The 25003-nt window shown below is 41.1% G+C and overlaps 2 protein-coding genes across 6 annotated transcripts in view; both read left to right on the top strand.

Annotated features, from left to right (window-relative positions):
• GPN3 (GPN-loop GTPase 3) overlaps nucleotides 1–14056 on the top strand; it is a 22321-nt gene extending 8265 nt beyond the window's left edge. Inside the window, exons 3-9 of one of the 4 annotated variants that reach the window (XR_006056674.2) lie at nucleotides 5251–5418; nucleotides 6425–6549; nucleotides 8265–8380; nucleotides 8516–8612; nucleotides 9117–9245; nucleotides 13420–13526; nucleotides 13914–14055. Coding sequence is in view for 3 of the 4 variants with exons in the window: in XM_060401163.1 (XP_060257146.1) it covers nucleotides 5251–5418; nucleotides 6425–6549; nucleotides 8265–8380; nucleotides 8516–8612; nucleotides 9117–9359 (749 nt within the window). In the remaining variant the exon portion in view is untranslated. Of the gene's footprint in view, nucleotides 1–5250; nucleotides 5419–6424; nucleotides 6550–8264; nucleotides 8381–8515; nucleotides 8613–9116; nucleotides 10841–13419 lie in introns of those variants that run through there. The other 3 variants (XM_042234600.2, XM_027956498.2, XM_060401163.1) reach the window with 3 other exon arrangements.
• On the top strand, nucleotides 14049–25003 carry ARPC3 (actin related protein 2/3 complex subunit 3). Of its 2 annotated transcripts, XM_042234601.1 has the most exons (8): nucleotides 14049–14146; nucleotides 15933–15984; nucleotides 16744–16843; nucleotides 19342–19418; nucleotides 22700–22768; nucleotides 23623–23749; nucleotides 24108–24202; nucleotides 24687–25003. In XM_042234601.1, exons 2-8 carry the CDS (start codon nucleotides 15967–15969, stop codon nucleotides 24747–24749), a joined length of 549 nt encoding a protein of 182 aa, XP_042090535.1. In that variant the 5' UTR covers nucleotides 14049–14146; nucleotides 15933–15966; the 3' UTR covers nucleotides 24750–25003. The 2 variants fall into 2 exon arrangements, with proteins under 2 accessions (XP_042090535.1, XP_004017411.1); XM_004017362.5 differs by lacking the exon at nucleotides 15933–15984.

Raw genomic sequence — 25003 nt, 5'->3', positions numbered from 1 at the left:
TGATGGCTACTCCATTTCTTCTAAGGGATTCCTGTGCACAGTAGTAGATATAATGGTCATCTGAGTTAAATTCACCCATTCCAGTCCATTTTAGTTCGCTAATTCCTAGAATGTCGATGTTCACTCTTGCCATCTCCCATTTGTCCACTTCCAATTTGCCTTGATTCATGGACCTGACATTCCAGGTTCCTATGCAATATTGCTCTTTACAGCATTGGACCTTGCTTCTATCACCAATCATATCCACAACTGGGTGTCGTTTTTGCTTTGGCTCCATCTCTTCATCCTTTCTGGAGTTATTTCTGCACTGATCTCCAGTAGCAATTTGGGCACCTACGAACCTGGGGAGTTCCCCTTTCAGTATTCTATCATTTTGCCTTTTCATACTGTTCATGGGGTTCTCAAGTCAAGAATACTGAAGTGGTTTGCCATTCCTTCTCCAGTGGACCACATTCTGTCAGACCTCTCCACCATGACCCGTCCGTCTTGGGTGGCCCCACACGGCATGGCTTAGTTTCATTGAGTTAGACAAGGCTGTGGTCCTAGTGTGATTAGAATGACTAGTTTTTTGTGATTATGGTTTCAGTGTGTCTGCCCTCTGATGCCCTCTCGCAACACCTACCATCTTACTTGGGTTTCTCTTACCTTGGACGTGGGATGGTATGGACCTAACAGAAGCAGAAGATATTAAGAATTGGTCGCAAGAATACACAGAACTGTACAAAAAAGAGCTTCACGACCCAGATAATCAGGATGGTGTGATCACTGACGTAGAGCCAGACATCCTGGAATGTGAAGTCAAGTGGGCCTTAGAAAGCATCACTACGAACAAAGCTAGTGGAGGTGATGGAATTCCAGTTGAGCTATTTCAAATCCTGAAAGATGATGCTGTGAAAATGGTGCCCTCAATATGCCAGCAAATTTGGAAAACTCAGCAGTGGCCACAGGACTGGAAAAGGTCAGTTTTCATTCTAATCCCAAAGAAGTAAAGTGAAGTCGCTCAGTCGTGGCCGACTCTTTGCGACCCCGTGAACTGTAGCCCACCAGGCTCCTCTGTCCTTGGGATTCTCCAGGCAAGAATACTGGAGTGGGTTGCTATTTCCTTCCCCAGGGGAACTTCCTGACCCAGGGATCGAACCCAGATCTCCCGCATTTCAGGCAGATGGTTTAACCTCTGAGCCACCAGGAAACCCAAAGAAAGGCAATGCCAAAGAATGCTCAAACTACCACACAATTGCACTCATCTCACATGCCAGTAAAGTAATGCTCAAAATTCTCTAAGCCAGGCTTCAGCAGTACATGAACCATAAACTTCCAGATGTTCAAGCTGGTTTTAGGAAAGGCAGAGGAACCAGAGATCAAATTGCCAACATCCGCTGAATCATGGAAAAAGCGAGAGTTCCAGAGAAATATCTATTTCTGCTTTATTGACTATGCCAAAGCCTCTGACTGTGTGGATCACAATAAACTTTGGAACATTCTGAAAGAGATGGGAATATCAGATCACCTGACCTGCCTCTTGAGAAATCTGTATGCAGGTCAGGAAGCAACAGTTAGAACTGGACATGGAACAACAGACTGGTTCCAAATAGGAAAAGGAGTACATCAAGGCTGTATATTGTCACCCTGCTTCTTTAATGTATATACAGAGTACATCATGAAAAACGCTGGGCTGGAAGAGGCACAAGTTGGAATCAAGATTGCCCGGAGAAATATCAGTGACCTCAGATATGCAGATGACACCACCCTTATGGCAGAAAGTGAAGAGGAACTAAAAAGCCTCTTGATGAAAGTGAAAGAGGAGTGTGAAAAAGTTGGCTTAAAGCTCAACATTCAGAAAACGAAGATCATGGCATCTGGTCCCATCACTTCATGGCAAATAGATGGGGAAACAGTGGAAACAATGTCAGACTTTATTTTGGGGGGCTCCCAAATCACTGCAGATGGTGATTACAGCCATGAAATTAAAAGACGCTTACTCCTTGGAAGGAAAGTTATGACCAACCTAGATAGCATTTTAAAAAGCAGAGATATTACTTTGCCAACAAAGGTCCATCTAGTCAAGGCTATGGTTTTTCCAGTGGTCATGTATGGATGTGAGAGTTGGACTGTGAAGAAAGATAAGCACAGAAGAACTGAGGCTTTTGAACTGTGGTGTTGGAGAAGACTCTTGAGAGTCCCTTGGACTGCAAGAAGATCCAACCAGTCCATCCTAAAGGAGATCAGTCCTGGGTGTTCATTGGTAGGACTGATGCTGAAGCTGACATTCCAAAACTTTGGCCACCTCATGCAAAGAGTTGACTCATTGGAAAAGACTCTGATGCTGGGAGGGATTGAGGGCAGGAGGAGAAAGGGACGACAGAGGATGAGATGGCTGGATGGCATCACTGATTTGATGGATATGAGTTTGAGTGAACTCTGGGAGTTGGTGATGGACAGGGAGGCCTGGCATGCTGCAATTCATGGGGTCGCAAAGAGTCTAACATAAGTGAGTGACAGACTGAACTGAGGTTTCTCATAGCTTTTTTCCAAGGAGCAAGTGTTTTTTAATTTTATGGCTGCAGTCACCATCTGCAGTGATTTTGGAGCCCCAAAAAAGTCTGTCACTGTTTCCATTGTTTCCCCATCTATTTGCCATGAAGTGATGGGACCAGATGCCAGTATCTTAGTTTTCTGAATATTGAGTTTTAAGCCAACTTTTTCATTCTCCACTTTCGCTTTCATCAAGAGGCTCTTCAGTTCCTCTTTTCTTTCTGCCATAAGGGTGGTGTCATCTGCATATCTGAGGTTACTGGTATTTCTCCTGACACTCTTGATTCCAGCTTGTGCTTCATCCAGCCTGGCATTTTGCATGATGTACTCTTTATATACATTAAAGAAGCAGGGTGACAATATACAGCCTTGATGCACTTCTTTCCCAATTTGGAACCAGTCCCTAGTTCCATATCTGGTTCTAACTGTTGCTTCTTAACCTGCATACAGATTTCTCAGGAGGCAAGTAAGGTGGTCTGGTGTTCCCATCTCTTTAAGAATTTTCCACAGTTTATTGTGATTCACCCAAAGGCTTTGGCATAGGCAATAAAGCAAAAGTAGATGTTTTTCTGGAACTGTCTTACTTTTTCTATGATCCAGCAGATGTTGGCAATTTGATCTCTGGTTCCTCTGCCTTATCTAAAACCAGCGTGAACCTCTGGAATTTCGCAGTTCACATACTGTTGAAGCCTGGCTTGGAGAATTTTGAGCATTACTTTACTAGCATGTGAGAGGAGTGCAATTATGCAGTAGTTTGAGCATCTTTGGCATCTTTGGCATTGCCTTTCTTTGGGATTGGAATGAAAGCTTACCTTTTCCAGTCCTGTGGCCACTGCTGAGTTTTCCAAATTTGCTGGCATATTGAGTGCAGCACTTTCACAGCATCATCTTTTAGGACTTCTTTTAGCTGGAATTCCATCACCTCCACTAGCTTTGTTTGTAGTGATGGTTCCTAAGGCCCACTTGGCTTCACACTCCAGGATATCTGGGTCTAGGTGAGTGATCACACCATTGTTGTTATTTTGGTCATTAAAATCTTTTTTGTACAGTTCTTTTGTGTATTCTTGCCATCTTTTCTTAATATCTTCTGCTTCCGTTAGGTCCATACCATTTCTGTCCCTTATTGTGCCCATCTTTGCGTGAAATGTTTCCTTGGTTTCTCAATTTTCTTAAATAGCTCTCTAGTCTTTCGTATTCTGTTGTTTTCCTCTATTTCTTTGCGTTGATCACTGAGGAAGCCTTTCTTATTTCTCCTTGCTGTTCTTTGGAACTCTGCATTCAGATGGGTATATCTTTCCTTTTCTTCATTGCTTTTTGCTTCTCTTCTTTTCTCCACTATTTGTAAGGCCTCAGCAGACAACCATTTTGCCTTTTCGCATTTCTTTTTCTTGGGGATGGTCTTGATCATTGCCTCCTATACAATGTCACGAACCTCTGTCCATAAGTTTAAGAATAGTTACCTTAGGGCAGAAAACGAGGAGGAACTAAAAAGCCTCTTGATGAAAGTGAAAGAGGAGAGTGAAAAAGTTGGCTTAAAGGTCAACATTCAGAAAACGAAGATCATGGCATCTGGTCCCATCACTTCATGGGAAATAGATGGGGAAACAGTGGAAACAGTGTCAGACTTTATTTTTGGGGCCTCCAAAATCACTGCAGATGGTGACTGCAGCCATGAAATTAAAAGACGCCTACTCCTTGGAAGAAAAGTTATGACCAACCTAGATAGCATATTGAAAAACAGAGACATTACTTTGACAACAAATGTCCATCTAGTCAAGGCTATGGTTTTTCCAATAGTCATGTATGGATGTGAGAGCTGGACTGTGAAGAAGGCTGAGTGCTGAAGAATTGATGCTTTTGATCTGTGGTGTTGGAGAAGACTCTTGAGAGTCCTTTGGACTGCAAGGAGACCCAACTAGTCCATCCTGAAGGAGATCAGCCCTGGGATTTGTTTGGAGGGAATGATGCTAAAGCTGAAACTCTAGTACTTTGGCCACCTCATGCGAAGAGTTGACTCATTGGAAAAGACTGATGCTGGGAGGGATTGGGGGCAGGAGGAGAAGGGGATGACAGAGGATGAAATGGCTGGATGGCATCACTGACTTGATGGACATGAGTCTGAGTGAACTCCGGGAGTTGGTGATGGACGGGGAGGCCTGGTGTGCTGCAATTCATGGGGTCGCAAAGAGTCAGACACGACTGAGTGACTGAACTGAACTGAACTGAATGTATATTCACGTTGTTCAAACTGCAAAAGGCACAAGGAGTAAATGTTCAGGTAAATGTCTTCCTCCTAGCTCTGGGTCCTGGAAAGTGGCTTCCCTCCCTCGAGGCAGCCAGTGTTGCTAATTTCTGGGGTATCTTTCCACAGTCTATGCATGTAAAATCAAATATATATATATATATGTATACGTAGTAAATTTTTGTCTTTTATTTTTTAACACAAATGATGGCATTCTAATAGAGTTTTGCACTTTTCACTTAACAGTATACCTGGGAGACTATATGACATCAGTACTTAAAAGAACTTCTTTTTGTGGCTGCACAATATTCCATAATCTGGCTGTACAAAAATGTATTTAATTTGTTTCCATGGACACTACTACAGTTAATAGCCATGGACAGAAATCATTTCATGCATGTGAGTTGTTATATAATTATTAATTATCACCAGCGAGGATGATGCTCTTGTGTTCTGGGCCTGTCTATTGTTTTCAGACATCCGAGAACTGATTGAGGTGGATGACGTGATGGAGGACAGTACTCTGCAGTTTGGTCCCAATGGAGGATTGGTATTTTGCATGGAGTACTTTGCCAATAATTTTGACTGGCTAGAGAACTGTCTTGGCCATGTAGAAGATGACTACATCCTTTTTGATTGTCCAGGTAAGTCAGCAATTTGAATGTGTCATTTTACTTGAGATCATGCTCTTTCAGTCCTCAGTGGAGACAGTGAAGTTAGCATTCGTAGCTCTAAACCCTGCTGCAGTAAAGTACCATTCGCTCATTCATCATCTCTTATTCATTCACCGAGTTTGCTGAGTGCTTATTTTGTTCACTGGAAATACCTAAAGAACAAAGTAGCCATGGTCTCTAACCTCAGGGAGCTCATAGGAAAGTGGGAATGCTAGGCAGTATACATCAGAAATCACCCAAATGATTATTTAATATTTGTGACAGGCTCCTCACAGGAGTAGCACCGACCATCATGCAGCAGGGAGGTGGGAGGTTTCTGACTTAGCGTGAGAGCCAGGCCATAGGGTGAGGCGAGGGAGACTGTGCTCCAGGCAGAAAGCGTGGGCTGAAGACCTTTAGGCAGAAAGGAGCCAGGTGGATTTGAGGCGCCCAGTAAACAAAGGGAAGTGTCCTGAGATGAGACTGGTAGGGGCAAAGGATCATACCAACTTTTCAAGCCAAATCATGAATTTTAGACTTGAGCCTAACCTAGTTTTGATAATTTGTAACTCTCATATTTTTCCCTTTTTTTTTCTTTATTTTAATTGGGAAATCACTTTACAATATTGTGTTGGTTTCCCCTTTGTTTTTAATTGAACACACATATCCACAGAAAAGTACAGACGTCATAAGTGTACAACTTGATGAATATTCCCAAACCTGACACACCTTCATAATACTTGCTTTTAATTAGCTAAAACAGAAGTGTGAAGAACCTCACTTTCTACATAAAACTGAATAGTTTCCTTGGGATTCTCTTGGTATTGTGATTGCTTTAAGAGCCTGTGAGACCCCTTAAAAGTTGAACAAATTACCAACAGAGGTTGACTTCCTTTTTTTAAATTTTCTCAGCTGTCTTATGGCAAAATTTTTTTCTGTACTTTGATAATTTATCTTGTGTCCTGATTGTAACAGTCTTGTAATGTTCTCCATGTAGGTCAGATTGAGTTGTACACTCACCTGCCTGTGATGAAACAGCTGGTCCAGCAGCTGGAACAGTGGGAGTTTCGAGTCTGTGGAGTTTTTCTTGTTGATTCTCAGTTCATGGTGGAGTCATTCAAGGTTTGAGAATATATCTGTTTATCAATTCTTTGGTCATGGGTACAGGCAGATGGCAATCTCCTTTAATTGTTTTTTGATTCTGGATATTTCCCAAACTATACTCCAGAGTTATTTAGTATCCCTTATTATTAAATTATTATAATTTTTTTGAGGGGGGCCATGCTTTCTGGCATGCAGGATCTTAGTTCCCTGACAGGGGATTGAACTGTGCCTCCTGAAGTGGAAGCACTGAGTCTTAACCACTGGATCACCAAGGAAGTTGCTATAATAATGTATTTTAAAAATTTATATGGTAAATTATACTATATAGATTTGAGAGTACTACTTATGAATAAAAATTAGGCAGATGTGTGCATATATACGTCTGTTTTTCTGATAATGGTTTGTCTAGTTTATGAACTATCTAAAACAAACTTTACTTCTCATTAGTAGCCCCTAAGGAATACCAGACCACCTGACCTGCCCCTTGGGAAAGCTATATGCAGGTCAGGAAGCAACAGTTAGAACTGGACATGGAACAACAGACTGGTTCCAAATAGGAAAAGGAGTATGTCAAGGCTGTATATTGTCACCCTGCTTATTTAACATATATGCAGAGTACATCATGAGAAACGCTGGGCTGGAAGAAGCACAGGCTGAAATCAAGATTGCTGGGAGAAATATCAATAACCTCAGATATGCAAATGACACCACCCTTATGGCAGAAAGTGAAGAAGAACTCAAAAGCCTCTTGATGAAAGTGAAAGAGGAGAGTGAAAAAGTTGGCTTAAAGCTCAACATTCAGAAAACGAAGATCATGGCATCTGGTCCCATCACTTCATGGCAAATAGATGGGGAAACAGTGTCAGGCTTTATTTTGGGAGGCTCCAAAATCACTGCAGATGGTGATTGCAGCCATGAAATTAGAAGACGCTTACTCCTTGGAAGGAAAGTTGTGATCAACCTAGATAGCATATTAAAAAGCAGAGATATTACTTTGCCAACAAAGGTCCATCTAGTCAAGGCTATGGTTTTTCCAGTGGTCATGTATGGATGTGAGAGTTGGACTGTGAAGAAAGCTGAGCACTGAAGAATTGATGCTTTTGAACTGTGGTGTTGGAGAAGACTCCTTGGATTGCAAGGAGATCCAGCCAGTCCATCCTAAAGGAGACCAGACCTGAGTGTTCATTGGAAGGACTGATGCTGAGGCTGAAACTCCAATACTTTGGCCACCTCATGTGAAGAGCTGACTCATTGGAAAAGACCCTGATGTTGCGAGGGATTGGGGGCAGGAGGAGAAGGGGACGACAGAGGATGAGATGGCTGGATGGCATCACCAACTCGATGGACATGAGTTTGAGTGAACTCCCGGAGTTGGTGATGGACAGAGAGGCCTGGCATGCTGTGATTCATGGGGTCGCAGAGTAGGACACAACTGAATGACTGGACTGAACTGAGCTGAAGGAATATTTGATGGGAATGATTAAAGATATCATCTAAATTGAGATTTGTGATCACTGTTGCTTATATCTACATTTTCCCATCTCATCCTCACCCTGGGAAACCAGGAGTCAACAATCTGATTAGTGAAATGTCCTGTCTTTAGAATTAGCCCCTCTTTTACTTAGGCCAGTTTTGCTCAGAGAGGAGCAGAAACCTCTCTTTTGTGCAGAGAGACCAGGGAACTTTCTTCATACAAAGTTAATTCATCTTCCCTTTTCTGTTTCCTCCTTCAGTTTATTTCTGGCATTTTGGCAGCCCTGAGTGCTATGATTTCTCTAGAAATTCCTCAAGTTAACATCATGACGAAAATGGATCTGCTGAGTAAGAAAGCCAAAAAGGAAATTGAGAAGTGAGTTCATTTCCACTATCATCACATCTCTGTTGCTGAGATGAACCCTCAAAGAGTCATTTAAATGTGAGGCTATAAAACTAGTTTCCTGATTTATTCTTGCTTTTATTTATGTCTTCTTTCTCACTTTTAAAGGTTTCTAGATCCAGACATGTATTCTTTATTAGATGACTCTACAGGTGACTTAAGGAGCAAAAAATTCAAAAAATTGACTAATGCTATATGTGGACTGGTAAGCTTTTGAAGTTGTTGAGTTTTGTTTTTAATGGCCTTGTCAGGTGTTTATCAGCATCCAATCAGTGGCCACCATTTTGGAAAGCACAGTCCAACCCTAGTCCCTTGCAAAGGGGGGAGGGTGGGAGTCTGTGGACTGGCTGGTCAGCAGCTGAATTTAGAAGCAGTCATTGGCAATAGCCAATAAATTAAGTGACATACCTATTATTCCAGGCTGTTTTAGGAGTTCAGAACTGTCTTTGTCCTTATGAAATTTCCAGTGGTTTTTGAATTCAGGTAAATGCCTATGAAACAATGTCTAGTTAAGTGTTGTAGTTGATCCGAGGTCAGAAAAATCAGTATAGATTTGCTGTTGTTTTGTCTCTCTCTGTCCCTCCTCCCTACATCGCACACACAGCTGATTTTAATCAGAAGTTGTAAATGGTTATAAAACTCAAATATAATTTGAAAATTAAGTATTTTATACCTCAGAATGACCTTTTCTGAAATCCTCAACTTGTAGATTGATGACTACAGCATGGTTCGATTTTTGCCTTATGATCAGTCAGATGAAGAAAGCATGAACATTGTATTACAGCATATTGATTTTGCCATCCAGTATGGAGAAGACTTGGAATTTAAAGAACCAAAGGTAATTTCTGGTTTGGGGTGTTACTGCCTATTTGTAAAAGTGTTTACCAGCACTCTGACCTCCTGCATAATCCCAGCAAGTCTAAATTTTATCTTCATGGTGGCAGTAAGCTAGGCTGTTCTAGGTAATCTTTGAAATTGGCACTGTGCTAAACAAGCAATACCAGTTTTACTCTGCCTTTCATTGAGTTAGTACATATTACTGAGTTAAATTCTTTGTACTCAGAGCTTGGGCATGTATGCAAAGAGGAGGTGAAATTCAAGTGGCCTTGGGCTGCCCTCACAAATGTCAGTGGGGCCCTCTCCCAGCACATTAGCTGAGAATTGACATGAACGTAAACTCAAGTAAGAGTTTACTTTTAATGGGACATAAACCTTTTGCTATGCTGTGCTTAATTGCTCAGTTGGGTCCAACTCTCTGCGACCCTGTGGACTGTAGCCTGCCAGGCTCCTCTGTCCATGGGAGTCTCCAGGCAAGAATACTAGAGTGGGTTGCCATACCCTCCTCCAAGGAATCTTCCCATCCTAGGGACTGAACCCAGGTCTCCTGCATTCCAGGAGGATTCTTTACCGTCTGAGCCACCAGGGACTCCCCATAAGCCTTTTATCACATATCTGGAAACATTCTATCCATCATTCCTTTTGTTATTATTGATTACTGTGAAGAACACCTGGAGCTGATGCTGGGCCTTAGCTCTTTATAGAGCATTGCTTAAAAACAGTAGGCACATATTAGGCCTAACTAAGGAGAAATGAATGTATTTTCTTCTTTTTTTAAAATTTTATCTATTTGGCTGTGCTGCATGCAGGATCGTTTTTAGTTGTGGCATGTGAACTCTTAATTGCAGCATATGGTATCTAGTTCCTTGACCAAGGATGGAACCAGGGCCCCCTGCATTTGGAGTGCAGATTCTTAGCCACTGGACCATCAGGGAAGTTCTGAATTAAATGTACTTTGTATCTTGTGTTTCCTTGGTGTCAGGAACATGAAGATGAGTCTTCTTCTATGTTTGACGAATATTTTCAAGAACACCAGAATGAATGAAGAGTTTATTTAAAAAGTAACTATATGTGTGAGGAGCTTGTGGCTGAACTGCCAGAACCTTCTTTTAGGAAGATGGAATGCTAGAGAAAGCTACTTATTTAATGAAAAAAATAATACTTGACTCTTTATCAGCAATCATCAACATGCCTGAATCAAGTTCTTAGGTATTCTGAAAGTGCTTCTGGTTAAAGTGGCATCGTTTGGTATTATTTTAACAGCATCAATTTAGATTTTAAAAGTTGAAGTTGAATGTACATAGATTTGTATATATAATATAAATTAGGACCTGGGGTACAGTTAAGACCAGTCTACTTTTAATTTCACTGTTGATCTTTGTTATTTTTGAAGGTTTTTTTGAGGGACAGGAATTATTGTAACAAAATATATATTATGTGTCCAGAGAAATAAAATCTGGAAGGATAGAGATAAGACCATTGTTTATTAGTAGCTTCTAGTTTTCCTACACTGAAAATGTATTATTTGTGTAATTAAAAAATGAAAAAAGTAACTATGTCTTAAGATATATATAAATAAAAGAAAAATAGCACTAACTTTTCATCACACGCCTGTTGTCCAATCAGAATTTGAAATACTCAACTAAGGCAAATTTTTGAATGAGTAAATTTTCGCAAGTGTCAAAATGTAGGCAGTGACTTTGTTTTTTAAAATGTGGTTTATAGTCTCTGAGCACTTTTAAAATGTATACTTTGCTTTAATAACAAATGCACACAAAAATGCAAAAGACATAATTTTTTCTTTTTACCTACTTGCCACATTGAGTTGTTTATTTTCAGTATTTCTAAGTTCATTTGTGATAGGTACTGGGGAATGGCTAATCAGTCAACAGATACTTCTCCAGCACCCGCTAATAACCCAGACACTGCTAATGGAAAGCAGAATCTCTTTCATTTAATCCTCACAGCAGGTCTAGGTTCCATTGGTGTTGGATCTTCCTACTGATGCAGATCAAGTCCCTGTAGAAAACCTGCAACTCAAGTTAAGTTTTTAATCATTCTTGGGCCTGGATAGCAGAAGTACGCCTACAGTGTCAAACTTGATCCATTTTCATTAAAGATGTAAAGTGTGAGGAGCCATAGGTATCAGGGGTAACTGATAGCAATGTGCCTGGGGGCCCAAGCTGGGGGCGAGAGTTGGGTATTGGCACCATAATCTGCTGGTGTGAGCTAATTCTCACAGGGGCACTTAGGAGAACATCAGTAGTAGACAACATGAGGACAGACTGGGCTTCTTAGGGAATTCTTCTAAGTCCTAGTTCAGTTCAGTCACTCAGTCGTGTCCGACTCTTTGCACCCCCATGGACTGCAGCACACCAGGCCTCCTGGAGTTTACTCAAACTCATGTCCCCTGAGTCGGTGATGCCATCCAACCATCTCATCCTCTGTCATCCTCTGCTCCTCCTGCCTTCAGTCTCCCACCATCAGGGTCTTTTCCAGCTCTTCACATCAGGTGGCCAAAGTATTGGAATTTCAGCTTCAGCATCAGTCCTTCCAGTGAACACTCAGGACTGATGTCCTTTAGGATGGACTGGTTGGATCTCCTTGCAGTCCAAGAGACTCTCAAGAGTCTTCTCCAACACCACAGTTCAAAAGCATCAATTCTTCAGTGCTCAGCTTTCTTTATGGTCCAACTCTCACATCCATACATGACCACTGGAAAAACCATAGCCTTGACTAGATGGCCATTTGTTGGCAAAGTAATGTCTCTGCTTTTTAATACGCTGTCTAGGTTGATCATAACTTTTCTTCCAAGGAGCAAGCATCTTTTAATTTCATGGCTGCAGTCACCATCTTCAGTGATTTTGGAACCCAAAAAATAAAGTCTGTCACTGTTGCCACTGTTTCCCCATCTATTTGCCATGAAGTGATGGGACCAGATGCCATGATCTTAGTTTTCTGAATGTTGAGCTTTAAGCCAACTTTTTCACTCTCCTCTTTCACTTTCATCAAGAGGTTCTTTAGTTCTTTGCTTTCTGCCATAAGGGTGGTGTCATCTGCATATCTCAGGTTATTGATATTTCTCCCTGCAATCTTGATTCCAGCGTGTACTTCATCCAGCCCAGCGTTTCTCATGGTGTACTCTGCATATACATAACAGAGTGACAATAAATAAGCAGCCTTGACATACTCCTTTCCCTATTTGGAACCAGTCTGTCGTTTCATGTCCAGTTCTAACTGTTGCTTACAGTTATGCTAATCTGCATACAGATTTCTCAGGAGGCAGGTCAGGTGGTCTGGTGTTCCCATCTCTTTAAGAATTTTCCACAGTTTGTTGTGATTCACACAGTCAAAGGCTTTGGCGTAGTCAGTAAAGCAGAAGTAGATGTTTTTTTGGAAATCTCTTGCTTTTTCTTTTTTCTGTGGCCCTCGAGTATGCAAAGGGCAAAAACACCCTGATCTAATGTTACTGTCATGTGAGAGAGTCAGAAAAATAAGACACCTTTTCATTTGCCCTCCTCATCCTGCTTGAGCTATACCTCCCTCATTTAGCCTTATGGAGAGTTTGGTGTGTGCTCAGATGGTAAAGAATCTGCCTGCAATTCAGGAGATCTGGGTTCAGGGTTCTCCAGGGAAGAACCCCTGGAGAAGGGCATGGCAACCCACTCCAGTATTCTTGGCCTGGAGAATTCCATGGACAGCAGAGCCTGGTGGGCTACAGTCTATGGAGTCACAAAGAGTTGGACACGACTGAGTGACTAACACACAAGAGGAGGCTTTTTTGATGGGAGCAAAGTAGCCCCACAGTCACCCTCATTAGAGGTTTCCTTGTGTATAATTAGTCTTAAGGGCCCAGTAGATCAGCTCGATCAGGGAAGACTATCTTTACCATCTGAGACCACCAAGGAAGTCTCCTCCTAAAAGGTAAAATTTGGCCAGAAATATAAATGAGAAATCAATTGTGGGAACATGGGACAAAGTAATTCCTTCTGTGGGACTGGCAAAAGAAATGGCCAGAAGCAGCAGTGAACTTGGCTTTTAACCTGAGGTGCTTTCCGGTAAAGATTAAGAATTCCTTAGCTTTTAGTATGTTCCAGGCATGTAAGTTCTAAGCACATTCCATGCAATTCATTTCCTCACAAAACTCAGGTAATCACTGTTATCTCCATTTTCAGATGAGGAAACTGAGGTATGGAGGTTAACTTGCCAAGGTGACACAGCCAATAAATGTTGGAGCTGGATTCAAACCAATTTTTTCTCAACCATTACACAAAGAATCGCAGTACGTAATCACACAAGAGTAGTACACAAATCCCTTCTGTGATCATTTTTTCCTTTTTAAAATCAGTGGACTGAGTTCCTTCTCTTACTCAACACATGTTATTGATGCTTACCTTGTACCGTCCTGTTACAGGTGTAGGGATATAAGCAGTGAACAAAACAGACAGTCCTTGCATTTTTGACGTTCATACGAATGGACAGAGACAAAACCCAAAAGTAAAACATGAATCATAAGAACTGAGGGAAAGGGCAGTGAAGTGGGACTGAATTTAGGATGACCCAGGGAATGCTACTGAAAAGGTGGTCTTGGAGAAAAAACGAAAGAGGTGATATATCTAGGATTCTGTAACCCCGAAATCCACCTCATTCTCGCCCACACTTCACGCAGGCGCGATACTCAGAGCCCCTGCCTAGGGTTCGAGCGCCCCCTGGTGCCCTGTCGGATCCGCGCAGCTGCAGCGGCTAGCCACATACTGCGAGGCCGGAAGCGCGGCGTCCTGCCCTCGCCCTCCCCTTCCGGCTCACTTCCGCCTACCCCGCCCGGGCTGCCAGACCGGAACCGCCGATCTCTACCCAGATTCTCTTCGTTGGGTTTGAAACCGGGGCGCCTCCAAAATGCCGGTAAGTGGGCCAAAGTGGGGGTGTCGGGAGACGGCGGGGATTTGAGAGAGTCGCGAGAAGTCTTGCGTGCGGTGAGAAAAGTAGGCCGAGGAGGGCAGAGAGAAAGCAGGGGCCTGAGAAGGGGAAAGGCCAGAGGAGAGGGACCGGCCTCTGTGGGATTAGGGCGGCCCGGGGATGTCGGCCGGCCGTGGAGGAACAGGGCATGGCAGAGTGGGCCAGAGACCCGGGGCGTGCTGAGGAGACTGCCACAGGTCTGCCCCCTCCTCTCCAAGCTTGATCCTTTTTATCGCTTTTTGCGCCTCTGCCCGTCCCCCCGATTCCAGCGGGGTTCCCAAAGCCTCACTAGAGCCGTGAAGGCAAGGGCTGCCCTTTTAATTTCTCATATCACAGCTAGGGCCCGGCTTCTTTTTTTTTTCCCTGTAGGCCCACTTCCTCCTTTGCCTCTGGAGGCGGGTCCCTTATGCTGCCTGTCGCCTGTCCGACCCCACTTCCCTGACTCCTCCTCCCCTGTCGCCCCGGCAGTGGCTGCCACCCCTGAGCCGCTGGGTTTAGGGCTCTCAGAGCAGGTGCAAGGTCCGCGCCTAGTTTCCACATGTTTGTTTAATGTGCATCAGAGTAGGAGTTAAAATTGATGGTGGTTTGGTTGTTCTTAATTTCTGACAGTCACGGGTAGATTTATCACCATCATGGTCTCCATTTTGCAGATGAGGAAAAAGCATGTTCAGTAACATGTGATGTTTAGCATCTGCTGCATGCCAAAGCACTATTACAGCGGTGAATAAGGCCAACAAGTCCCTATTCTTAAGGAGTCTACATTCTAATGAGGAGACATAATCTGTGAATGTGAATAAAATGGGGGGATTGTTTAAGATAGTGGCAAATGCCATGAAGGTAATAAGACAGCATAGCTAGTGCAGGTGAGACAAGGGGCTGCGTTAGGTGAAGCACATCGGTAATAAAAAGGAGTAAACCATAGTTAAGGTTTGGTGAATCCCATAGCTACCATTTGACTCCTGATGCATGTCAGGCCAACTCTGAGCTACACAGTTTGTATAAATTATTCCCTAATTAATCCTCAGAGTGATTATGAAGTGGATATGTTAGTGGTTTTTCATTTTGCAGAGGAGAAAGTTGAGGCTCAGAGAAGTTAAGTAACTTGCCCAAAGTTGCACACTAGTGTGTAACACACCAGTATGTGTGTGTGTGTTGTGTGTTTGTATTGGGGTGTAGTAGATTTAACAATGTTGTGATAGTTTAAGGTTAACAGCAAAGGGACTCAGCCATATATATACATGTATCTGTTCTTCCCCACACTCCCCTCCCATCCAGGCTGCCACATTACAATGGGCAGAGTTCCATGTGCTGTACAGTAGGTCGTTGTTGGTTATCCATTTTAAATCCATTTTCGCATAAGTTAAAGTTAGTCACTCGATTGAGTCTGACTCTTTGGGATCCCATGGGTCCTACTAGGCTCCTCTGTCCTAGGCAAGAATCCTGGGCTCCTCCTCTAGGCAAGAATACTGGAATGGGTTGCCATTTCCTCCTCCAGAGGATCTTCCCAACCCAGGGACTGAACCCAGGTCTCCTGCATTGCAGGCAGATTCTTTACCATTTGATCCACCAGGGAAGCCCTTAAATACATAAGCACGCTAGTAAATCTTGATAAAGCCAGATTTTAAGCCAGAACCCTAATGCCTTGTACTCATCATTCCAGGTGCACAAAGAGCACCCTTGACCTCCCCTGTGATGACTTACTTATTTTCTGTCTCCTCTATTCACCTGACAGAGCCAGGGCTGGTCTTGCATGCCAATATCTCCACATGCCTTGCACACAGAAGGTACTTAGTAATCTTTTGATGAATAAATGACTGGGGCCCATGTTGTCTTACAAAAAGCCAGACATCTTGTAAAATGCCGAACTAGAAATTGGCCTATAAATTGTTCTCATAAATGTGATTTTTTTCCTCTCTCCGCTAACTCACATCCACCCACTTAAAACAAGTATATATGTTTTTATTTTACAAATGTAGAAATAGGCTAAGAGAAGAAAAGTGATGTCTTAAGGCATAAAGCCAGAAAGTGGCAGAGCTGAAGAGCCAGTTCTTTGATTGTGGTTTTAACACCAGCTGGGTTGCTGGGTACCTCTGATTTATATAGTGTTTGCCTATTTCTATAGTGTGAATACCTCACCAGTTACCAATGTTCTGTCACCAGATGTGAAATTGGAAGGAAAGCACAGTAGCACCTTATCATACAGTGTTTCCACCGTAGGTGCAAAAGGCATAACTAACCTTAAGATCACAGACATTGGTAAAATAATTTTAAAATAGGAAATAATGAAAGTGTCAAATATTTATTACCTTTGTTTTTAATATAATTTATTTAATTGAAAATTTCTATAACTTTATTTTTAATAATGGCTGTGTTCAACAATTAGCTTGCCTCAAATTTTCTCAGAATTCCTGAAACTTTGATAGTTTTCATGAGCCAGTTTATCTTGGATGAATTATTTTTTTCCTTGGGGAAGTGTACTTGTTTGCCCCAGTGACATTTGCTCTCTTTCTGCTTCTGTGTTCTTACCTGGCTTGTCCTTACAGGCTTACCACTCTTCCCTCATGGACCCTGACACCAAACTCATTGGAAACATGGCACTATTGCCTATCAGAAGTCAGTTCAAAGGACCTGCCCCTAGAGAAAGTAAGTCAAAACCCCTTTCCATTATTTTCACATTTTGGTATGAAACCCTCTGATGTTAGCACATCAGGGAAATCTCAGATTGCTCTTGTATTTTCTATTTGCTTGATGGATATTGTGCTTTCCACCTTCTCAGATCTTGGGTAGATGTTGCATTTAATAGGAAACTGTATTATTGCTGCTAGTTTCTCTGGGATATTTTGTTGAGAGAGAAGAGGAAATGTGCTTAATTCTCAACACTCTTCCTATCATCACTGTCAGTTCTTACTAATCTAATGCTGCTGCCTCTATAAAACATCGTGTCCCCATCCTTTCTGTGTCATCAAGCTGGAAAAAACAAAGCGTATTTTAACCTCTTTCTTTATCTAAATCTGCTTCCTTTGTCCATTCTTCAGGACCCCAGTTTTTACCAATACCTCAGTCTTAAGTGTCCTGTATAACATTATTCATTTCTTCTCTTGCTTTTCTGAATTTTGTATCTTTTGCTTTCTTTCTTGGCACTCACTTGTTTTTTGGAGCTTTTTTTTTTTCCCTCTGTTCAGAGTGCCTCATTCTTTTCAGATACTATCTGAGACTCTTCTGACGACATTCTGAGATGTTCTGCCAACAGTGTAATTTGTGTTATATTAGACATGGTTTCCCTGCAGCCAGGAAGGGTCTGCACTGAGTTCCATTTGTGGTTTCCAAGACCATAGTTTAGATAACTAATTTTGTACTGACCCTGTCTCCATTCTTCTGGCCAGTTTATTTGACTTGACTTCCTCTTAATTTAGTTTTGTTTTCAATACCAGTTAAAGCTCAGTAAACTTAATAAATTTGGTGAGTCACCACAATCTTGTTCTGAGATGGAAAAAAAAGCCACCAAAAACAGGAAAAATAATGTAAAAGAATGACATTATTCTTTTGCAGAGGAAGAATAAGGATCAGTGTTTGACCAGATTACTTCCCAGATTGTGCCAAAATACCATATAGTATATCAGAAGATTTAATTGACCAGTGAAGTGACTTTAATTACCACCTTTGCAATTCTTGGGCCCTTGAGAGAGAATGGGACTGCAGGAAACTGGAACTTCATGATTTCTGTAGTTAAGAGTAGCCTGTTACTCTTCCCTAGGGGGCTGGAATAGGACTGAATTGGAATTATGGAGAAATACAAGCCTGTGCTATGGACTAAGTAACTGTTAGCATTAATCTAGTTATTTACATTCAACAGATATCTTTTGAACACCTTATATATGCCAAATGCTCTTCTATGTTCTGAATCCTATCAACTAGCCTGAGTCCTATCAGCTGGCCTCTTTCCCTTCCTCTGCAACATGACACTAGAGCTAGCTTGTTTTTTGTAAGTACTGTGGGATCATAGAAGGAAGTTTCTTTTTTAGCAAATAAGAGACTAGATCACAGGGAACAGAAGTCTAGAGTTAGAATTCTTTGGGGGACTTCTGTGGTGGTCCAGTGGTTAAGACTGCAGGGGGTGTGGGTTCGACCCTTGGTTAGGGAACTAAGATCCCACATGTCCAAAAAAATTTTTTTAAAGGAGGGTAAAAAAAAAGAGTTCTGTTAAAATTCTCCAGCAGGGGAATGGGCAAAGATAAAGACAACTGGATTAGAGTACAAAAGCTTCTGCATTTCTGCTGTGTGAGAGGGATAGCAGTCAGCGTTGCGAAATGAAAATAACCGTTTCTACATTGCTAAAACCAGCTGCCGGATATCAAGACCCTGGGATTGTGACCTTTTTAAAATAAAAAAAAGGAAAACCCAAAAAAAGCCACAGAAATTTTGTAATGAGATCTGTCTTTGTTGCAATAGTACTTCTGGTTTTTCTCAGTCTCTAGCCACCTTGAGCAGATTGTACATATTTGAAGTCAGTTTTTATAAAAAGAAAGATGTATGTGTGAATCCCAGTACATTCCTAAGTGAACAGCTGAGAGTTTTTTCCCCTAAAGCTATAGTATGTAAGTTCAAATAAAATTGTATGGCATTCTTTGTGTTGGGTTGGCCAAAAAGTTCATTGGGGTTTTCTGTAACATCTTCTGGACAAACTCGAATGAACTTTTTGGCCATCCAGATTTTTTTTTTTCTTTTTTTTTCATCCAAATATTTTTAAGAAAGCAGTTTATTAAATTTAGTCTGTGTCTCAGTCTGTTTTTGTAAATGCATTGAGAAATGTCTGGAGTGATGTTCACCAAATGCTGAGCATAGTTATTTCTGGGTAGCGAGATTAGGGTGACAATTCCTTTTTATTTTCCTGTATTGATTCATTTGTTTCTCTAATGAGCGTGTATAATTTTTATAAAGACAATAAAGCTGTCTGAATAAACCATGTGCCTATTTTTCTGGAAATTCTAAAGACTTTGTTTCAGTAGCCTGATTGTGTGTTATTTAATTCCAAAGCCCTTGACTGTTGAGCTTTGATTTTTTTTTTTCTTTATAGCTTTTCAAATGTTATGTTTTACATTTGGCTAACATCCTCTGCCTTTCTCCCATCCTACCCTGCTTAGCAAAAGATACCGATATTGTGGATGAAGCTATCTATTACTTTAAGGCCAATGTCTTCTTCAAAAACTATGAAATTAAGGTAAAGTACAAAATTTTTATGCTTTAGTTTTCTGATGGGGATAGTATGTACTTGGCAGTCAGAGTTAATGTGAGGAATAAGTAAAATGAAATTAGATTGTGTGATTTTAAAAATCCAGAACAGTGCCTAATTCTATATTAATCTTAGTTCACCGTGGTTTTGCAGACACTGTCTGAGGACCAGATCTGGCCTTCCATATGTTTTTGTAAATTTTACTGGAACATAGCCATTTGCATTTATTTACATATCACCTATGGGTACTTTCATGCCACAACAGCTGAGTTGAGTAGTTGTGACAGACTGTGGCTCACAGAGCTTAATATTGTTTGGTCCTATACTGAGATTTACCCTTGTCTACACACTTCTTTATATTTATTTACTCAGCAGCATTAAGCACCTATTTTGTACGAGTCCAAAACCAAAAAATTTTGCATGCTGTTTTTTATATGCTTCTGTGTCCTGGACCCTTCCCTCAACCTCATAGTTCTTGTGATCTCAGGAGGAAGGGAGAAGTGGAAGTGGGTAGAAGAGGAAAGGGAGAAATGGAAAGTTGTCTGAGATGCTGCTGTGAGCAAGTTACAAGGAATGTCAGTGAATCTCCTTGATAATGTTCTAGATTATGGAATTTCAGTTCAGTTCAGTCGCCCAGTCGTGTCCAACTCTTTGCGACCCCATGGACTGTAGCACGCCAGGCCTCCTCCTCCATCACTAACTCCCAGAGTTTACCCAAACTCATGTCCATTGAGTCGGTGATGCCAACTCAACCATCTCATCTTCTGTCGTCATCTTCTCCTTAAGCATTCAATCTTTCCCAGCATCAGGGTCTTTTCAAATGAGTCAGTTCTTCGCATCAGGTGGCCAAAGAATTGGAGTTTCAACTTCAGCATCAGTCCTTCCAATGAATGTTTAGAACTGATCTCCTTTAGGATTGACTGGTTTGATTTCCCTGCAGTTCAAGGGACTCTCAAGAGTCTTCTCCAGCACCACAGTTCAAAAGCATCAATTCTTTGGTGCTCAGATTTCTTTATAGTCCAACTCTTACATCCATATATGATTACTGGAAAAACTGTAGCCTTGACTAGATGGACCTTTGTTGGTAAAGTAATGTCTCTGCTTTTTAATATGTCTAGGTTGGTCATAACTTTTCTTCCAAGGAGTAAGCGTTTTTTAATTTCATGGCTTCAGTCACCATCTGCAGTGATTTTGGAGCCCAAGAAAATAAAGTCTGACACTGTTTCCACTGTTTCCCCATCTGTTTGCCATGAAATGATGGGACCAGATGCCATGATCTTAGTTTCTGAATGTTGAGCTTTAAGCCAACTTTTTCACTCTCCTCTTTCACTTTCATTAAGAGGGTCTTTAGTTCTTCACTTTCTGCCATAAGGGTGGTGTCATCTGTATATCTGAGGTTATTGATATTTCTCCCAGCAATCTTGATTCCAGCTTGTGTTTCTTCCAGCCTGGCATTTCTCATGGTGTACTTTGCATATAAGTTAAATAAGCAGGGTGACAATATACAGCCTTGACATACTCCTTTTCCTATTTGGAACCAGTCTGTTGTTCCATGTCCAGTTCTAACTGTTGCTTCCTGACCTGCATACAGATTTCTCAAGAGGCAGGTCAGGTGGTCTGGTATTCTTCCCATCTCTTTCAGAATTTTCCACAGTTTATTGTGATCCACACAGTCAAAGGCTTTGGCATAGTCAATAAAACAGAAATAGATGTTTTTCTGAAAATTGCTTGCTTGCTTTTTCCATGATCCAGCGGATGTTGGCAGTTTGATCTCTGGTTCCTCTGCCTTTCCTAAAACCACTCGAACATCTGGAAGTTCACGGTTCACGTATTGCTGAAGCCTAGCTTGGGGAGTTTTGAGCATTACTTTGCTAGCATGTGAGATGAGTGCAATTGTGCGGTAGTTTGAGAATTCTTTGGCATTGCCTTTCTTTGTGATTGGAATGAAAACTGACCCTTTCCAGTCCTGTGGCCACTGCTGAGAGTTTTCCAAATTTGCTGGCATATTGAGTGCAGCACTTTCACAGCATCATCTTTTAGGATTTGAAATAGCTCAACTGGAATTCCATCGCCTCCACTAGCTTTGTTCGTAGTGATGCTTTCTAAGGCCCACTTGACTTCACATTCCAGGATGTCTGGCTCTAGGTGAGTGATCACACCATTGTGATTATCTGGGTCATGAAGATCTTTTTTGTACAGTTCTTCTGTGTATTCTTGCCACGTCTTCTTAATATCTTCTGCTTCTGTTAGGTCCATACCATTTCTGTCCTTTATTGAGCCCATCTTTGCATGAAATATTCCCTTAGTATCTCTAATTTTCTTGAAGAGATCTCTAGTCTTTCTCATTCTGTTGTTTTCCTCTATTTCTTTGCACTGATCACTGAGGAAGACTTTCTTATCTCTCCTTGCTATTCTTTGGAACTCTGCATTCAAATGGGTATATCTTTCCTTTTCTCCTTTACTTTTTGCTTCTTTCAACTCCTTGCCAAACTTTAATCCCTTGGAATCCAACAGAGTGTGAAATCTTTGTTTGTAGACTCTTGGGCAATAAACTGTGATCTAAACATTCTGTGATGTTATGGACATCTCTAATCTAATGCATGGTCTTAAGTGTGGTGTTTGTGTTAAAATTCCACCACATTTCATTCTCTCTCGAATATCATAGACTCTTAAAACTAGGGAAAAGTGTAGTTTGTTTATTTAAACTACACTTTAATTAAACTCTGTGTAAAATTTGACCTGAAGTACTGCCACATTTGATTAGCATCCGTTTGTCTTCTCCACATTTTCCTTTGGGTCAGGTCAAAAGTTGGACTTTTGGAGCTCTTCAAGAATAGGTCAGTTGTGAAATAATTGCTTCCTCCTTTAGAGTCATAAATGTTTCTATTCTCGGCACAGATCCTGAAGTGAAAGGGCTTTTAAAGATTAACGAGCCATATGGTTCACCTCAGGTTTTCCAGGCGGCTTTGTTAGCTCTCCTTCCTAGAAGGAGAAGTTATTGGTACAGCTTCTCAGGAACCCAAGGCAAGGGGAGCTGAGAAAAACAGGGGCAGCCACACAGCTCAGAGAGGAAGCTGGTGGCTGCCTCCCCAGGAGCAGACAGAGGGCTTGAGAAGATTACATTTGGAGAATGGGAATTTTTGATACTGTGATAACTGTGCTCTCAGTTTTCAGTTAATAAATCAAAAGACAAAGATTGAATTCTTTTATTGCAAATAGTTATTGCATTTTGCTCAGGACTGTTTTTAAGTTTTGTTTTCTTCCCATAGAATGAAGCTGATAGGACCTTGATATATATAACTCTCTACATTTCTGAGTGTCTAAAGAAACTCCAAAAGGTAACTAAGCCTGGATAATCATTTGTCAGGAATACAATAGGTGTTTAGTCTTGTTGAGTCTTTAAGGAGAAGTAGAAAATATTCCTCTGACTTAGAGCATGGACTTGAGAGGAAAATCTGAATGTAGATGTCTAAACTTACAGTAGTTGACTAATGAGAAGGATGATGGTGTTTTAAGGTTTTGGCAAATGTATATCTCTTAACAGTAGTTGACTAATGAGGAGATAAGGATGGTGGTGTTTTAAGGCTTTGCATATATTTTTCCAAGACAGAAATCTTGACCAAATATTCTTTTTTAAGCCCATGGCTCAAGGGTTCTTAACCTGGGGTCCAGGGATAGAATTCAGGGGTGCATGAACTTGAGTGGAGAAAAGATTACATCTTTTCACTAACCTCCAACTGAAATCTAGCATTTACTTTGATTATTAACGTAGGCAGCAGCCCACAGTAGCATTAGCAATACCTGTGACTTTCTGTGGCAGTTTCATACTACATTTATAATTGAAGATATTTTGAAATTTTACTTGCATTCATTACTGCTTCAAAATTCAGTTGTTAGGTCCACTGCTGAGTCTTGTTATTTAGTGCATTAAAGAGCACATGTGTGGCTATGTCATAAAGTTGATTTTTTAAATATTGTAATTATTGTATTTCATTATAATTGGATTCTTGTGTAGTCCTGTTTTATCTTATTCATTTAAAAGGTTAGTTTGAGGAGGAGCCTACAGGCTTCACCAGATTACAAAAGGGCACAAAAACAGAACCCCAGACCTAGCCACTTAGACCAAAAAACTGCAAATTGAAATGTTATATCCTTTTTCCCTACGTTTGTGTATATAATTTTTTTTTTTAAGTGCAATTCTAAAAGCCAAGGCGAGAAAGAAATGTATACACTGGGAATCACTAATTTTCCCATTCCTGGAGAGCCTGGTTTTCCGCTGAATGCCATTTACGCCAAACCTGCAAACAAACAGGAAGATGGTAAGAACATCTCCTCCCCCTTCCTGTGTGGCACATGGTTTTCTCCACTGGACTGTTTACCCGCCTCCTTTTCTTGACTTGATTGTTGTACAGATTGAGAGTGGGCTCATTAGCTCATGCACTAGCCTACTTTGTGAGAGTCACTCTCACAAAAGATCCTTGGCAACAAGTATGACACGTAGAGAACCTTTTCGACCAAAATGAGTATAATCTTAAAACCATTTGAACTGCTGTTTCTACTTCTTATCCTGTTCAGATGTTGAAGAATATTGCCAAGGTCAGTGTCTAAATCAACAGCTAGCACATTTGGGATGCTTTCTCAAATATAATTTTTTATTTTACCTGCTCTTGATTTTAGAGGTGATGAGGGCCTACTTACAACAGCTGAGGCAAGAGACTGGACTGAGACTTTGTGAGAAAGTTTTTGACCCTCAGAATGATAAACCCAGCAAGGTAAAAACTCTTTTTATTGCCTATTTAGTTGATAAATTACCTTTTACCCTGTAGCCACCTTAAGCCATGCTAAGGTGTTTAGTTTTCACATTGCAGTGTTGCCTAACTTTGTTACCTTATACATGGTAGGAGTTCCCTGAGTCACACAGAATAATGAATTACCTGTAATAAGAAATTTTGTTTGTATGTTCTTAGGTTGGGGCATTGTAAACCCATAGAACAGGTATTGTGTGAGACAGCTTTAATGTATTTATTTTGTTGTCATAATTTTGAGTGACCTGTGAGTCACTGCAGAAAAAAAAAGGAGAGAAAGGAAGAAAGAAAAAGAGAAAATTTTACATGTACCTTCAAAGAGCTTATATAATGTAAGGGCTACCAGACCACTATTAAGTTTTCTTGTTAAGTAAATTCATATTCTGATCTTACCTTGAACCTGCACTGTGATTTGACCGCCACTGTTCCTTGTTTTGTTCCCCCTTGTTAGTGGTGGACTTGCTTTGTGAAGAGACAGTTCATGAACAAGAGTCTTTCAGGACCTGGACAATAAAGCCAGCCTCAGGTGGACCCTGGCTTCACAGCTGTGGGCAGCATTCACAGCAAGATGTACACAGTTCTTTGCCTTTATTTCATAAAGTTTTATACAGAGGAGAGAAGAGCGTGTGTCTTTACTTGAAGAGCTCTTTATCAAGAATTTGGGGTGGGATGGGTGGGGAAGAATGAGTTGTTGCCTGGTGATTTGAAATGTCTGCAGTATTAAGCTGGTGCTTAATAAATAATAATAAAGAAATTTCTAACATTTCA

This window comes from Ovis aries, chromosome 17 (genome assembly GCF_016772045.2).
Source record: "Ovis aries strain OAR_USU_Benz2616 breed Rambouillet chromosome 17, ARS-UI_Ramb_v3.0, whole genome shotgun sequence".
Lineage (NCBI taxonomy): Eukaryota > Metazoa > Chordata > Mammalia > Artiodactyla > Bovidae > Ovis > Ovis aries.
Note: the sequence above shows the minus strand (reverse complement) of the source record. Positions and strands in the feature narration are given on the sequence as shown.

Bases quoted from the DNA above. Each gene is read 5' to 3' on its own strand.
- ARPC3 (XM_042234601.1), top strand. The intron at 19,419-22,699 runs GTAAAGTACAAA...TTCTTCCCATAG, and splicing joins TCAAAAACTATGAAATTAAG to AATGAAGCTGATAGGACCTT. The intron at 23,750-24,107 runs GTAAGAACATCT...TCTTGATTTTAG, and splicing joins TGCAAACAAACAGGAAGATG to AGGTGATGAGGGCCTACTTA.